Source organism: Carassius gibelio, chromosome A1 (genome assembly GCF_023724105.1).
Source record: "Carassius gibelio isolate Cgi1373 ecotype wild population from Czech Republic chromosome A1, carGib1.2-hapl.c, whole genome shotgun sequence".
NCBI lineage: Eukaryota > Metazoa > Chordata > Actinopteri > Cypriniformes > Cyprinidae > Carassius > Carassius gibelio.
Window position 1 is genome coordinate 27,140,133 of NC_068371.1, and position 18,082 is coordinate 27,158,214.

The 18,082-nt window shown below is 35.3% G+C and overlaps 1 protein-coding gene across 1 annotated transcript; it reads right to left on the minus strand.

Annotated features, from left to right (window-relative positions):
• Positions 1-4,855: 4,855 nt before the first annotated feature.
• On the minus strand, positions 4,856-7,507 carry LOC128015910 (uncharacterized). Its single transcript, XM_052600571.1, has 6 exons — positions 7,409-7,507; positions 6,909-7,020; positions 6,407-6,630; positions 6,098-6,266; positions 5,515-5,642; positions 4,856-5,173 (listed from the first exon to the last, which is right to left on the minus strand). Exons 1-6 carry the CDS (start codon positions 7,505-7,507, stop codon positions 4,856-4,858), a joined length of 1,050 nt encoding a protein of 349 aa, XP_052456531.1.
• Positions 7,508-18,082: the final 10,575 nt, after the last annotated feature.

Sequence of the window (18,082 nt, forward strand, 5' to 3'; positions counted from 1 at the left end):
TCACCTTTTTTTCTCTTTTTCATCATACCACAGTTTTTGCAAGTTCCCGCAATTTCATCGCATAAGATTGCAAAAATATCCCGCGTATTCCATCGCATTTTTTAAGAAAACCTACCGCAAAATCAAGGATCACAAAAATAATCCGCGTTTTTCTGGAGGGACTGGATTATGTTGTTTTATGTTGAGAAGCTGCTTTTAAAGGTGATGTAAAATAGTTTACTATTATTATTATTATTATTATTATTATTATTACTTTGTCAGTGACACACAAGTTAGAAAATTTAAAATTGTATTTACACTGCAATAAATATAGGCATATATGTTTCCACTAAAATAGCTAAAACAAACTTAATAAACGTAATTTAACTTGAATTGTTTAAAACAATGAAAACATTATTTGGCATGAGATCAACTCTATTCTAAAATATCTATCCGATTACTATTTTAAACAGTTTTTTATGGAATTTTTTATCGCTTATTTTATTCTAAAATATAACAAGGATACTGGATTATTTTAAGAAATAAAAATGAATGTGTCAATGGCATTTATAGTCTGTATCCCCTTAATGTGTTGTACCTTTGACGCTATTAAACATTCAGTCAGGTGGATGAGAATATGTATGGAAATGATATGCAGATCATTGTTGTAAGCTCCATATAAGGTGATTTCGGGGTGGAGACTGGGTGGAGAGTCAGGGTCTTCCCCCTGACTGGGATTTATAAAAGAGATTTTGCACAGGTTCTGGCTTACACATTTTTTTTAATCAATCTGAAAAATCTCAAAAATTAAGCCATTAAATTTGAGAATAAATATTTTTTGTATTTTTTTTTTTATTTGAAAGAAACTCCCTATATCTTTACTTCTTTTCATGGCTTGGCACTGCTCTCTTCCCTGCCTTCAAAAGAAACACTTATGTGTGTCTGTTATTGTCAATCTCAAAAAAAAAAAAATCAAATTGTGAATGAAATGCACAGAATGCATCCATGTCATTTCAGGTGTAAATGAGTTACGCCTGAAAATTTAACTTACTAGCAAACTGACGTACTTTCATGCATTAACAAGTAACGTGTCACCAGACAATTATTATTATAGAACATACTGTGCATATTGTCATTTGGTGCAATCTTGCTATGTGGTCACTGTCACAAAATAAACTGATACAAAATATGCAAATCACCATGACTGAACATTCGATTGAAATCAACCACGACCAACTCAAGCAGAGCCTGACGGGGTAAAAACATTGATCTAAGAAAACCATACAAACATATTAAACCATACATAAAGGTTACCTCCCAGCTCTTTGTTTGGTGTCTTGTGATGTGTCGTTCTTGAACGATTCGTTCATTTTGAACAAATCTTTAATGTGACTAGGGAAGAACAAGTCGTCTTTATGATGGCGACATCACTTTGATTTATTTATTTTTTTTTTACAGTGGATTCTAATCTTCAAAAATTACCTTGTTGTATGATTTATGTCTTTTGAGTTCACCCTTCAGATTACACTATAGAACTGTAGTGTTACTTGTTTAGGATTCAAAATGTTATTTGCTTTTAATTTATGTCATTATGTCCTTTTTGAGCAAGCATCTTATACATATATTAGACCAATTTCGAACAAAGATACAATTCTTCAATTTACACCATCATTCCATCACTACGACGTAACTCTGGCTGCAATTCTGATAACCAACTAGCACTTTGCCAGGCATTTTTTTTTTTTTGCATATCAGTCCAGTTAGCAGCATTGTCCGCAACACTGGGTACAGTGTCTGAAAAGAACTATAGTACATTAAATAATTAGTAGATAAAAATCGTGACAAATTTTTTATTTAATATCTATTACTGCTTTAAAGATTTATAGTTATAACAATAAATTTTCTTTATTTAATAAATTTATGAAAAAATTATAATCTAAATAAAATATGAAAACATACTTTGAATTATCTCAGGTTCAGTATCATCGATGGATGAAAAATGGAATCTAGAAAATAATAAAGGCTAAAATAGCCAATGAGATTAATGAAAGATAAATCTGAACAATTGTATGGCAATGACAAGACAGCACCACAAGATGTCGCCAAAGTATCTTAAGGATAATAATAAAAAATAAAATAAAATAAAAAAAATGACAGGAGTGAACCACAAGATGTTGCCAAAGTTGTCGCTTTCACATTCCTCCTGGGTGAGGTCCACAAAATTTGGCTGGGTTATTACCTGGAGCAAATCTAAAAAAAAAACTAAAAAAAAAACTAAAACTAATTTCTGTTGTAATTAAGGCCTCAGCATTCACAACATTTAGCTATATTTAGCTATAGCTACACAGTAAATTTGACAGAGTAAAATTTACTCAAATTGAAGAAAATTTTACTCTATGCCAGATAACATTTGGTCCCTCTCTAAAAAGAGTAAAAGTTGCTCTTTTGATAGAGTTGTTTTTCCAGAGTTAATTTTGCTCAATTTAGTGTTCATATTTTACTCTTTCATGTTATATTTGACTCTATTTAGTGTTATTTCAAATTAACTCTTGTACTATTTTACTCATTTCATTGCTACATGAAATTGACTCTTGCTACTTTTTAACTCTGTTCAGAGGAACTACAAATTTACTCTACCACAATTTACTTCCCCTCCAGAGTTGTTTATCATCAGTTATGTGTGAACTACAAAGAATAACTAACTCTATCCAGAGTTATTCCTCTGAATTACACCATTCATATTTTACCCTCAAAGAGCCTTAAAATTAATTACTTGCTTTTCAGTATTAAAGTAAAACAACAAACAACAAACAATATACTCATGTCTCAATTTTATTTTTTCAAGCTCCTCCTCTTCAAACAACATTACACTTAAACATAATTCACTTGTCATTGTGAATGTGTCATCATGTTGTAATTGTGAAAAAAAAGAAAAAGAAAAATACTAAAATAAAAAGTAACAATGGATGAGATGAAAAAGAATTACATGAAACTATATGGTACAATAAACAAATCAGAATCACAACCATAAGACATCAGAATGTCAAACAACTTGTGGTGCAAAATAATCTCCAAAACATAAGGTGCTTCTGTGGTATGTGCAACTTTGTAAGCATGGATATGTTCATCTAAACACATTGTTTTCAGTGCAGTTGTTATTAAAAGGATGTGCTCATCTTTAATAACAATATTCTGGATTACATAAAATACAGGAATGTCATTTTGAACTTGAACACAAACTGCCAACCCTGATCGATAAGTGTTTCCACAGCGCTTGACCCACTTCACATTTAGGACCTTAGTCCACACAGGCACATTAAGTTTTCCAGCCATCTCAGCACCAACTTCCATTTCATTCAATGGGACCATTTTCCCGTGACCAAATTTCATGGCATTAGGATCAAATGTTTGCCAAATGTAAGCCATTTGGCACTGGTGTTTCTTTGCTAATGTTTTCGTTATGTTATTAAAGCTTTTCAGCTGCTTTTTAAAAAATTATGTTTCGCTTCATAACGCATACACCAACTATGTATCAGTGGTCCAATTTTCTGCATACAACTGGGGTAATGCACCATAAAATGATGCTTTGGCAATAAGTTCTTATCAGGAAACAACTGCTTAAACAAACTGTGGTGTTCTGTAATCAGATGTTTCAAATAAATGGTGATACCAGTGGATATAACTGAAGAAAACACAATACTGACTATCTGAAGCAATAAAATGACACTAAGGTTGTCACCAGTAACCTGGACAATGGTTCCATAAACTGTCTGATCAAATAAAGGAATCTGAATTCCAATGGTTTCCAGTGTTGAGATATCCTGGACAAGTGGCTCTAGTATTTTATCAAACCCATAGGTTTTGATATCTTGTGCATGAAATAAAGTGACTAAATGTATATTTAGTAAACTCGAATTGTATTTAGGGGAAATATTTCTAAGGGTAAAATAGATAGCTCCTAACATATGTATTCCTCGTTTTGATCCAAGGGGGTTTGAGCATTCAAATTCATCAAAAAAAAAGCTGGATCTGAACTGCATGTCTTTGTTTTGAGAAGAATGCATGCCTCTTAAAGAATTCTCCATCGTGTATGTCATAAAGACAATTTGGTCTTTGTTGTGAATCTGTCGCCATCATATCTGTAATGCTAGGGTGTCTATAAATGGACTGTAAAGTCTCAAGAATTGGTATATATACAAATTTATCCTTAACAATGGTTTGGGCAAAAGTTCCAGTTGTTCTGTTACGCCGCGTTGCAAATCTTGTTCCAAGAACATATTCAACAGGATCTATTTTCCCCCATTTGTCTGAAAAGTACCGCATTCTCTTGCTTTCAGTGTTTAATGCCGCAAAAGGATTTTGTATTTTTTCAAAACACTGATCAATTTGAGACTCGACAACACTTTTTATGGGCTCCTCTAAGGATAGGCTGTTTTTCACTGATTCTTGAGTTTCACTAGGAATATCTCCAATCACTTCTTCTAGAGCACCAACAACATAGTTAATAGTTGTCTCTGCAACACCAGCAACTTTAAGTTCAGCCACCACTGTTGCACAACTGTTTACTATATTTGTTTTTAAGAGTGCAGACTCACAAGGCGGATTTTGGTTTGATAAAACACCTACATCATCTAATGAAATGGAGTTGGCGGTGGATGAGATTTCACCAGAATCAATGCGTGAACGGTCAATTGCACAACACTTACTGAGATGCTTTCGTAATCCAGAAAAACTATGGTAAACATGTGAACAACCTCTTTGAGCACGTTTTAACTCGAGACTTTTTCCTGGACAAAGGCCATGAACTAACTTGAAGTGCCTTATAAGGGCATTGGCATTAGCATGCCCCTTTTTACAAATGAAACAAATCATCTGCTCACTGGAGGATTCTAGCTCTCAACTCGGATACTCTGGGATTTACCTTGGTGGTTTCAACATCAATATCATAGACTGTGGTTTGCAGAAAGCTAAACACATTGGTCAATTCCTGATAGTATGAAGTCCCAAAGACAAAGTGAGCTTTGAAAAGCTCATCAACACAGGCCAATGAATTAGAAGCCTTACAGGGTAGAGCATGTTGGTCAATCACAATAAACCAAGAATGGATCCTACTTTTGTTCGGCCCAACAGCGAGTTGATACGGCTGGAGTCTCTCTCCAATACTGTCCAAGTGCCCTTGGATACTGTTACTAGTCTGTGAAAGAATGAGAACACATTAGTGCCAATGTGACTTAACAGTAAGGGCCCCCCTTTACACTTTACGTTTAGATTGTTAAAATAGGGCCCTTAAAGTAAATATACAGCATTCATAAAGACACAGTGACACCTTCCACCAAAGTTTCTGTATTACACACTTTCGGGAGATCATTACTAAATATGTGCTAAGTAGAAAAGAATACCACAAGAACAATAATTTGGAGGACAAGTGATCTTTTAGAGAAGTAAGCAAGTCTGAGAAATAAGCAAGTTCAAGTTCACACAGTGACAAAACATTGTAAAACAGTGTAATTTGATCTGTTTAATCAGTAGCTTCACCTTGATGAATTTCACAAGACGATCACATGCTTGTTTGGCTGAGATCTTTCCCGGTCTCTTGCGGCCTTGACTTGAGGGTGGCAAAAGGTGAACCAGCATCAGAATGGAAGACATGTCGCTGTCCCACCCTAGAAACACAGAAAACAAATTAAACATTTTTTAGTATTTAGGCAGAAGGGGTTGAGCATAACCTCCAAATCACTTTCAATTGACTTGTTGAGGTGCTGGTATAAATAAATTAACCACTCCAGTATTTTAGTTAATACTGCACACAGATTCAGTATTAAGAGCACATTCATGGCCTAGTCTCGATGACTACAGATGTGTGGATGAATTTAGGTTAAACCTCCAAATATATTGAACATACAGCTAAACTTTACCTACAAAATATCAAAGATGCTTTTGTTATTCAGACTCCCATATTAAAACCATTTCAAACTATGAATATGCATCTGCAAATCCTATGTAATGGATATAGTTGTCTCTGCAATTTAAAGTGTAGATCTGAGTAAAGCTATGCTTGTCATGAATGTGTAACTTCGTCTTAAATAATTTAAAGTGTGCCACAATGTAGATACGGTACCTTCTTCAACTTCAGTGGCTTCAGCATTTTGGATGAGGTCTTGGAGCTCACTAGTCTGTGTGAGGCCACGGCTCTGTGCAATAACCTTTGGTTTTATGTTGGTAGACCACTTCTCCAACAACTTTGCAGAGGTCGCATCACCAAACAAAAGTCCAAAATCTTGATTAATCTGCCAAAGATAATTAAAGTAGGTACCATAGAAGGAACTGACTTTGTTTACCTAACAAGTCTCTGTTACTGCAGAACAACAATAGCACTTGATTTCATATTTGTCTGTTTTCATATTTTAAGAATTTAAGTCTCACATACCAAGCCTGGTATATCCAGGAATCGTGAGAAAACTGATAGAATATCAGCAGACTTTTTAGGGTCATGCAGCAGCTTCTGGCGATAGGCCAGCGTTAACTTCATCTTTTCCTTTACCACTGCCTCATCAGCTGTATGCTTCATCAGGGCTATTGCTTCCTGACAATGACGGTCTTCAGTCAAATAGCAGTCTTCTTTGTAGGATTGTCTGTCAGCAGTTGGCCCACCTGAAAGTGTTTAAAACAATATGAAAACCAAATTTGTTTAGTTCCTTATCTTTCCAAAGCACAACACATTAATGCCAAAACTAGATAAATGACACAAAATAACATGTGAAAAATGCATATATCCCAGAATGCCATCTGAATTTGCCCAATGTTGATGATTATGCAAAAAATGTTTGCATTAAAAAAAGAACAGAGATGCTATGTAACATGAGACCTCATTCACAATGTGGCTTAATTACAGATGCATAAAAGCATTGACTTAACATAAAATCTCACACCTGTTTGTGGTTGCCGTGGACGCTTCATCCGTTCCTCTGATGCTTCTTTCTGCAGAGTTTTAATTCTCCACGCCAAATATCCACTTCCATCTTCTGCATTGTAATAATGCTCCTATTACCAGAACAATAAACAGACCAAGTAGTTATACATTACCAGATTAAGGCAATAAATGCCATATCAATTATAATGCAAGTATTCTTTATTCTGCAATATACAGAATGTCTCCTCCTCCGGTACAACAAAAATATTGAGAGGCTACTACTACTTACATATCCAAGCTTACTCCTGGGGTCAGCCAAGCATGGGAAGAGGGAAATGATTCCTTTCGCATATTTTTCCTTCAAACGTCGGGAAGGGCTTGTTCTACACACACACACACACACACACAAACCAAAGCAATTATAATTATAACACATAACATCATAAACAACAATTTACAAACTACTGTATGAACAACTTACCCATGTTCATTTGTTAAATGTGCTACCAAAATTTTCACCATGTCACGTCTTCGGGTATCGGACAGACCTTTGGTGCGGGTATATTCGTTTATAATCTTTTCACCTCCAGGGCTGGTCTTTAGAATCTCTTCAATCATCTGGAGGGGGAATGATGCGATATTGTTTAGGGATTATAAATTAACAACTGACAAGTGTACATAGCTCCAAATATTTTTATTTTTTAAGTCATTCTATATAGATGTAATTCAGAGGCAAGATTGGAGATCCTTACCTTGGCAAGACGATGTTCCTCAGCTTGATTTTTTTCAGGAGGGCTTGTAATCAACATTGCAGTGTCAACAGACTCTGATGTACCTTCATCTCCTAATGAGCTTGAGCTTAAAGAATCTTCGATATAAACCATATCAATGGTCTGATTATCTGTTCATGCTACTGTGGCAGCATACTACACCGCTATTAAGAATTAATCCAATAGCCATATTAGCTTATGCAAATCAGTGAATTGGTGAATATTACTGAATGTCAAACAATTTACCATCAATGTTTGCTGTGCCTGGGATGACAATTTCTAATACACCAAGATCTGGTCATGTCAGCAGATATACGAATGCTTCCTCATCAACTTCTGTCTTCGAGTCATCAAAGACTTTCACATCCATTGTAGGAAGATCAAATTTATTGGCAACTAAAGGAAGACACACCAATGGAAAATTGACACAGAAGCCAGCAATGCCAAAGGAACTACAACAGTTATTTTTTTAACCCCATAATATACATTCATACACTTAATATATTACCTAAAAAATAATAATAAATTTAGACTGAAAGGTATTTATGATATAAACAATGTTAAAGTTTATCTCTTACCACATTCCAAAAATGATTGAAATGTAAAAGGTTTTGAAGAAAAAATATATATCTTGCTGTCTTTGAACTTCACTCTGATAACATTGTTGGTTTGCATCCTGAAAGAACCAAAAAGACAAAGTTAAACAAGGCGATAACACTCACAGTCAGAGGAAGAAAAGAACATTCATTAGTGCACTACACAACATGTATTTTTTATATATAATAACTGTCCAATAGTTCTGTTAAGGCAAGGTGCTCAATATATCTTTATTCGGATGGTAATTGTTTCTCATGAGAAATAAATCTGCATGCACTTCAGTGATGAATCTCATGCATTCGTGGTGATTTATTCACAGAGGAGGAGTGAGTTTTATGATCCTACAAACCAGGGAACGCGCTGCTCAAGTGTAATAATGTATTAGGCCATTCTTGGAATTTTTAATAAGTAAGATTTGATTTAATAGGAAATTAATATCCTATTTGTTGCGTGATTATTTACATCTGTTAAAAACAAAGAAGATACATACAATTGACATTTCTTTTTAGCTCAAAATGATGTATGTCATTTAAAAAAATGAATTTGTGAACTTATTTACATACGAAAAACAAAGTTGCTTGGTTTACATTTTTAATGTGTAAGGCTATATTATGTTAAAATTTAAAGCCCATTTCTAATGTTTACCCGTTTATTTCCCTATTTCTCCTTTCAACTGATTAATATTCTGCTTGTAAATACTTCCCAGGATTTCTGTAATAAAAGTGTACATATTACAAATGCATGCAAATACAGTGAAGCAACAGTTGTGTTCCGCAGTGGTCAAAAGGGATTCAAACAGTGAATTATGAAATGAAACACCAAGATTCTAGATTTAGACGGTAATAAAATCACCAAATATCCCATGTAAATAATGAAAACATCTTACATTCCTATCAGAAACAATTATCGTACAAAGAGGGGTAAGTTAATGCACATAAAAATGGCCTCAGGCAATAACGGTTAACATTAACTCTATAGACCCTTTTACAGTTGGTAAACAAGGTGACGTATTTGTGTGGGCGGGGCTTAGCTGGAGGCAGAAAGATTCCCCTCAACACTTGAACAAACGGTAGCTAGCGAGTTTTCTTAGCTTGTTTTTTTAACAATTGCTGGAGAAAATCTGAATATATCTGCTTTATCTGAATATTTAATGTCACTCACTGTCCGGGACAGCGATAATTATTTGAAAAAGTTAACTTTAACGGACGGAACCAGATTGGTCGACCCGTACACAATCACTCATTGGATGGACGATCTGACAGGATTACCTCCGATTGAGTGGCCTGACATCTACACTTACCTGATAGAGAAACCGAGCGTGAATAGTAAAGAGAAACTGAGGGCGTATAAATCCTTAGATTAAATAAAGAGTGACATTACAGTAAAATTATTATTAAGATGTAAATATTTTCTAGAAATAAAAATTCTGAAGACTGCAAATTAATTATAAACTTTCTGTATTTATTCTTTCTTACCATGTTCTTAAATTCCGGTCACAATTAATCACAACAATGTATATAAAATGTTCTCCGTCGATTCTGGCAACCAACAACACAACAAGACGACATTTTAAGTTCCTTGAGTAGCCGACCCTGTGTTGTTTTGTATTAGCCGCCTCCAGTTTTCCGTTTGTTTGCCTCCAGCTAGCGCCGTGACGTACCTGTGACGTCCGCACAAAAGGGGTCTATACCGAGTCAAGAACATGTGGTGCACGACTCCAGATGCTTGTCACAAAAGATTAGTGGACGAACATTTGATCAACAGCTAACGTAAGCTTTTTTTACCTGTGTCAATTAACGTTAACGTTTGTAATCTAACAACATTATATGCTAGCTATTTGCTTTCAATATAACTTAGTTCTCAGTCAACACGAGAAAGCGATCTTTAATCACTCTCTATAAAAAAAAACTGCCAAAATGATCTAACGTTAAGCTAAAAACAGAGGCGAATATTATAAAAATGAATACGACTTTGAAACTTTACTTACTTTACCATCCAGCGGAAACACACGTAATCTTCTCAAATCGAAGCAGCAGTGGTCAATGGCAGTGACTGTAATGGCGGAACGAAACGAAACTTTGGGAAGAGAACAGTTAACGTTAGAGCAGAAACAAATTATTATACTGTGTTCGGCAGTGGACAAAAAGGAGTCAACGGCGAATTCTGAATTGTCACACCCCAAAATTCTGGATTCATACGGTCAAAGATGACAAAATATATTTAAAAAATCTGTAAATGCTGAAAATACCTACATCCCCACAGTAACCCTCCGAATCGGGATAATAATGAATATCAAAATAGCCTCCCAGCAATGCAAGTTAATTATGGCTAACGTTAACTTTTACTCTATACAGAGTCAAGTACATGTGGTGGCATGTGGCGCACATTTCGATCACTTGTCACAATACTTATGTGGACAAACATTTAACGTTAATAGGCTATAGCGTACTGACTGATGTCAATTAATGTTAGTTATTTTTATATTAACTTAGCTGTTTGCATTAAAGATTACTTAGTCTAATTTATTTCTGACATGGCACAACTTAGTGCTCAAGCTAACATGAGAAAGCGATGTAATATGCAAAAAAAAATAATAATTGGCGAAATGTCCTGAGCTAATAACGGGTGAATATTATGAAAAATATATGAATAACGTTACCAAGATTTTGAAACTATATTTACTTTACCATCCAGCAGAAAGCAAAGCAGCAGCGGTCGACGGCCGTGACTAATAAGATGGCGGATAAACGAAACTTTGGGAAGATTTCGATCACTTGTCACAATACTTATGTGGACAAACATTTAACGTTAATAGGCTATAGCGTACTGACTGATGTCAATTAATGTTAGTTATTTTTATATTAACTTAGCTGTTTGCATTAAAGATTACTTAGTCTAATTTATTTCTGACATGGCACAACTTAGTGCTCAAGCTAACATGAGAAAGCGATGTAATATGCAAAAAAAAAAAATAATTGGCGAAATGTCCTGAGCTAATAACGGGTGAATATTATGAAAAATATATGAATAACGTTACCAAGATTTTGAAACTATATTTACTTTACCATCCAGCAGAAAGCAAAGCAGCAGCGGTCGACGGCCGTGACTAATAAGATGGCGGATAAACGAAACTTTGGGAAGAGAACAGTTATGGGAGGAGTCACTGCAGTTACTCTGTGATTTTGCTCCCACTCTATTGATAAATTTGACTCTGTACACTCAAAATAGAGCAAAAACAACTATTTTTGAGGAAAAAAAATGTAACTCTGGGAAAACTACTCAGCCATTTTTCCTGTGTAGCAACCACAAAACAAAGCTGGTACAATGTAAACTCCCAAAACACAAACAGGATAGAAAGCCAGAAGAATTAAAAAAAAAAATTTATTGTATAAATTGTTTGCTTTACAAATTTGTGTGCCCATTCCCCAGATGAGTTGCACAAAAAAAATCTATTGTACTTTTCTAAAAGTAAATTCAGGTTATAAAGTTAACCAGCTCCCCCAGCTGTAGTTAGATGGGAACACACATGCACACACAAGTGGAAATGCAGAGTGAAAAATTATATACAAAGTCAAAAGAAGATTAATTTTAAAAGTATAAAAATGCTCCTCAATTATGCGGACATACTCTACATAAAAACAAGATAATTTTCTAATGTAGATATTTAAAACAAACAATGGATACATAGCCTTACTAAACAACTCTAATACAGTCAACCTGTGGCGCTGTGTTAACACCGAGCCCTCCGTGCAGGATATTAGAGGAATGAACTGAATAAAAAGTTTACTTTTTAATTATAAAAACAATTACTTTACAATCTTTTTCATTGATTAGCTGGACTGCCACTACAAATAAAAACAAATAAATAATTTTCTGGTGTAAAATGAACCTTGTATAAACATCGAAGAGTTTAGTGGTTAGAGACTTTGACTCCTAACCCAAGGGTTGTGGGTTCAAATCTCGGGCCAGCAATACCTTGACTGAGGTGCCCTTGAGCAAGGCACTGAATCTCCAACTGCTCCCCAGGCGCCGCAGCATAAATGGCTGCCCACTGCTCCGGGTGTGTGTTCACTGCTGTGTGTGTGCACTTTGGATAGGTTAAATGCAGAGCATGAATTTTGAGTATGGGTCACCATGTTTGGCTGAATGTCACTTCACTTTCATCTATTAAAATAGAGAGAAACTGAAAAATGTCTAATCACCCTTTATTCCTTGAATTTAAAAACATGGTAGTGCCGTTTTTTCAAATAAATAATTTCACTTACTGGAGTTGTTCTCCATTCCCCAGATTACCTCCCTTGTGTTTAAAACCCTGTCTGTTTAGTTCCTCCCTGTCCGTGGGAATCAGACGAAGGAGAAGGATAATAAATCAAAAGAGGAGTTTAATGAACATCAATGACATTAACAGAGGTAACACTGACAATCACGGACAGGGAGGAACTAAACAGACAGGGTTTTAAACACAAGGGAGGTAATCTGGGGAATGGAGAACAGGTGGGGATTAATCAATTAACTAAACAAGAAACGGGACATGACCAAAATTGGGAAACAGAAAGTCCATGAACGTAACAGTTCGCCCCCTCCCGGAACGGTGCGTCCTCGTACTGAAAGAAAATTCTAGAGGAGGGAGGGCAGGGGTTCTGGATGTGGGTGCATGGATGGTCGATGACTGACCAAGGTGGAGCCGGAGGGACGAGGGAACCCGGTTGAGCTGGTGGTACAGTGGTGTACACAGATATGGCATCTTCATGGCATTACTCATGAAATTCATGTATTTATTTGTCATTTAAACTAATGTAAACAGAAATCATGTCACCCCCCTCTAGTGGACATTAAGTATTAAGGCATTCAGTTCTCAGGTAACAAAAGTCACTAGGATTTTTTGGGAAGTTAAAAGTTTAGTTTACCCAATAATCAAAATTATGTAATTAATAACTCACCCTCATGTCGTTCCAAACCCGTGAAACCTCTGTTTATCTTCAGAACACAGTTTAAGATATTTTAGATTTAGTCCGAGAGCTCTCAGTCCCTCCATTGAAACTGTGTTATCCGTTTTAAACGATTCAGTTCGGTTTGGTGAACTGGTTCAAGAAGATCCAGTTACATCGAATGGTTAATTCGTGAACAGGATATCACAAATTGCTGTGTTTTGAACTCTCTCACAACAGACACGGAAGAGAAGAAATGATGAATAAAGTCATAGTTTTTACTAATTTTGGACCAAAATGTATTTTCGATTAGGGCTGTCACTTTTGTGAAAAAAATCATTTTCGATTTTTAAGAAATAAGTTTTCATTGAATCGATTGTAAAATCGGTTTCCCATGTCTAAAAAAAAAAAGACGTTTCCTTTTTCAACGTCAAATAACAGACGGACATAAAGATAGCACTGGAAATGCACAAGTAAGCAATATTTCTTATTTATTGGCATAAAGTTTTGTGCAGAATAACATAATGTCCAGCTGTTGAGAAGACACGCTCCGACTGCACTGATGTCTCAGGGACACTCAGGTACAGCAGCGCAGGGTATTACTGCCAATTTTCCACCACAAAAGCCGGTCGCTGTCAGCTTGCAGTGGTCATTTTCATAATTTTTCGTAATGAGGCGAATTCGCGTTTATCACACCGCGAGACCTTCAGACGCGCGTAAACGCGTCTTTACATCGACTTAACATTGAAATCATTCTAGATGCTCTATTTGCTTTTGGTGTGAACGCAGCATAAGAGGTCACTTTCGACGTCACTGGGTCTTATAGGCGCGTAAAATTGCTGGTATTTTCTGTCTAGCTTTCGCAAGGCATACTGCACTTTTTGGAATTCTTTATTTTCTTTTTCTGTTTGTTTGTGAGTTTTGTTACATCTTTTTTTATTGTTTAATTATTTTAAAATTAATAGTGTAAATATTTGGCTAAAATCGATTCCCTATTTTCATTTTCGAAACTTTTTTTGGTTGGTCCGATCGATTGTGCAATCGATTTTCGAACTAAAAGTGACAGCCCTATTTTCGATGCTTCAAAAAAATTCTAACTGATGCTCTGATGTCACATGGACTACATTGATGATGTTTTTTTTTGCCTTTCTGGACATGGACAGGATACCATGCACACAGTTCCAATGGAGGGACTGAGAGCTCTCTGACTAAATCTAAAATATCTTAAACTGTGTTCCGAAGATAAACAGAGGTCTCACGGGTTTGGAACGACATGAGGGTGAGTTATTAATTACATAATTTTGATTATTGGGTGAACTAACCCTTTAAGTCTGACCAGTTATACAGAGCAACACGAGTCAGACGAGTCTGAAAATCTGAGCTGAATTTGGTGAAATATTAAAGTTCTAGTCGGTTTCAATTACTCTCATATTAAATAATGTTAATAAATTATTTATTTTATTAATAAATGATAAATAATAATGTTCAAATATATGTTGGCTTTCTCAAGCCCAACAAAAAAGACTAAGAGAAAAATCATTCAATTTAGTATGTAATAAAACTAATTTTACTAATTTATTTCATAAATGTAACTATATTAATTTTCACAATTATTTATTAATGTCACACACACATACCTAGTGCCTTTAGACTTAAAAGACGAGAGTAATAAATGTTACAGACATATTATCATGGAACTGTACAGTCTATTATTGTTTTTATTTCCACTTCACTTTTATCCAAGAAGACAGAACTATTTGCACTGTATTTATCAGTGGGACAACATTTATACAATACTATAACCTAGAAATAATTTAAAGGGGTGACTTGCAAGTCGCAGCAGCACGAATTATGTGCCAAGCAATATCTGATTCAAATATTATGCTAATCAACAGTGAGGGTGGTTTCAGACAAAACTAATTTTCCATTTGTTAAACTAAACGGAAAAACAAAAAACAAGCCATTTTCCCATTTCTCATTATTGAATTCTAAATAGGAAATGATAGGGCTTTGGTTCTACTAGCATTTATTTGAGCACGGAATCGTTTTTTTCTTTGCGCAAACAATTTTTTTTTTTTTTTTTGCGATTGTTAATTTCTGTTCAAAATATGATGTAATGTGCTTGCAAAATATAGTTCTCTGTGCTCAAAACGTACAATTACTTGCTCAGGATCGAGGCACCCATATAACACCATACATTTCAAGCATAAATTTACTTTAACATAAATTGTTTTGTTTTTTTTTAAACAAACTTTTTTTTTTTTTTTTTTTTTTTTACAAAATATCCATTTTCATCTTTATGGCAGAAGATACAATAATGTACAAATATAATCTTGAATGAATAATGTTTTGATCTATTAAACATAAAAGGTTGAATACTGATATTTGAAATTATTTAAATAATAAAAAGATACTTTAAACGTACAATTAAAACCACCAGTAGGCTGAAGCGATTCACTGTTAAAAAGTGAGTCATTGCAAATGACCTGAATCATTTAAAAGTTTGATTCATTTACAAACGAAACTGCTGTGTTGCTCAGCAAGATAGCTCACTTGTCATGGTATGTTACTTAACTAGCCTATATCATGTTAGGAATAACTAAACATTTAGAATTTTTACCTCCATGTGTTTTTTCTGAGTTTCTTTTTTGTGTTACGCTAATTTGTTTTTAAGTCTCTCACAAAGAGACAAACATTGAGTTTCGATGCTTTGCTTGTTATTAATTTATTTTTGTCACTTATGTTTTTATCATACAATTTGTCTGGACAGGCAGGAAAAAACAAAAACAAAAACATTTTAAACTAGCTAGAAGACTTATCAGCTGTAGCTTGACCTATATATTTATTATTAAGAATTAGTGAGAAGGTATTTCGTCCTGTATTCTGCTTCTGCGATTCTCTCTGACAATGCAGTAACTACCACTAGGGAGAAGAATAAAACTTTGGTCTGTCCAATGATTGTAAACAGTCATTATGTCCATCAGACTAAAGATAATTTTAGTGGTAATGTGAAATTTAGTTTTAATAATTAAAGAAAAAAAGTTGGAATTAACAACGAAACCATTTGTTTGTCATATAATTATCCTTTAGTCAATCTTATCGCCATTATTTACCTTTGGCATGTTACCTCTTTTTCCTCCTCCTCTTGCTTTTGTCCTTTTGGCTGCCAGAAGAAGTGCAGTTCATATTTAAATGAGCAAATGTTTTGAAAACGGCGGTCGACGCATCACGAGGAAATAGCAAGCACATACAGCTAGTGATAGGAATTTTGGATCATTTTACTAACTCAGACCTTTGAGTCTCGTTAAGCAAAAAAAAAAAAAAAAATTCATTCAAGAGTCATTTCATTCATTTTATCCTGTTAATTCCCTAACATGTCTACTAGTACTCACACAAACATTGATCATACTACAAACAATAGAAAACTACACATGTATAAGAAACAGAAAAGATTAATTAATTGTTAACCTGGGTCTTCAGTCTATGTTTAGCTTTCCTCACCTTGTCTTATCTAAGTCTTTGGGTTTGAGTTAACCTATGCAGTCTGAGCCAGAAAGAGAATTGTTTAGTTAATCTCATGATTCAGGTTTTTTGAGTCATTCCTCTATCACATGAAAGACCAGTAAGCGTTACCAATGCAGTCTGAGCCAGAAAGAGAATTGTTTAGTTAATCTCATGATTCAGGTTTTTTGAGTCATTCCTCTATCACATGAAAGACCAGTAAGCGTTACCAATGCAGTCTGAGCCAGAAAGAGAAATTATTAGTTAATCTAATGATTTGGGTTTTTCAAGTTGTTCCTTTATCATGTGACAGACCCATAAGCATGACCAATGCAGTATGAACCGGAAAGAGAATCTCATGATTCTTCGCTAAAGCTAAAATAATTTGACTTTGACTTAAAATTGACTTTGAAATATCAGAATTTAAGCCTTATCTGTTGTTGAATCTTCCAGAAGTTTTGCCTTGGGGTCAATAGCACAGGGCTGCCCGTGGACACTTTAAATAGGCACTACCAAACACGGATATCAGCCGATATATAAAAAAATTACAAATATCGGTCCAATATACCGCCTGACCTCTAGTTCTAATAAGGAAACTCTTATTAGAGTGTGACTTCTTTATGGAGTGTGACTCCACCCCTCGTGCCCTCCCCTTTTTTTCCTCCCAGTTGCCTGTGAGGAAAAAAGCAGCAGGGCAGAGGAACTTGGAGCTCTCGCATGCCTCACTCTCTCCACTAAGAGAGGCTTCACCTGTCCACTTCTTCCTTCCGGACCAGAATTCCTCTGCAGCTGCGGGGAATCTGGTTTTGTTTGGTGGGGCCAAGTGAACACCATGGACGACAGCATGTTGTTGTAGGCAATTGCCAGATCCATGCACAGCCTAGTGGTGCTTGAGTGCCTTCCTTGATTCCCAAGTTTCCACTACTGGTGTGTTTGAACCTGCAGTTGAGGGTTTCACTGAAACCTTTACCACTGTACAGAAATCATCCCAGGCAATGCAACATTTCCTGCCAAAGTGCTCCAGAAAATGTGCCAAGTCAGTATCCCAAGAAGCCTACAACATCCGCTGCTCTTACAGCTCCTAAGCCCAAGCTTTGTCAATACTTCCTGCTCAGCCAGATGCTACACATTTCATAAATGCCAGTGCCCGGTTGCATGAAACTCCATAAGCTAAGAAATCCCTTAGATATAAGGTTAAGGGTACCCTTAGTGAAACTTGGGTTGCATGAAAAAACCCTAAGGGTTTCCTTAAGGAACTTGAGGCTGTTATTAAGTTTTTCCCCTTAATTATCTAAGTGTTCCCTTAAGCGTTGCTACAAAGTCCTTAGTGACCATTTCACCTTAATAAATTTAAGGGACCAAAACAGCTCCCTTAAGTCAACTTAAACTCAAAATAT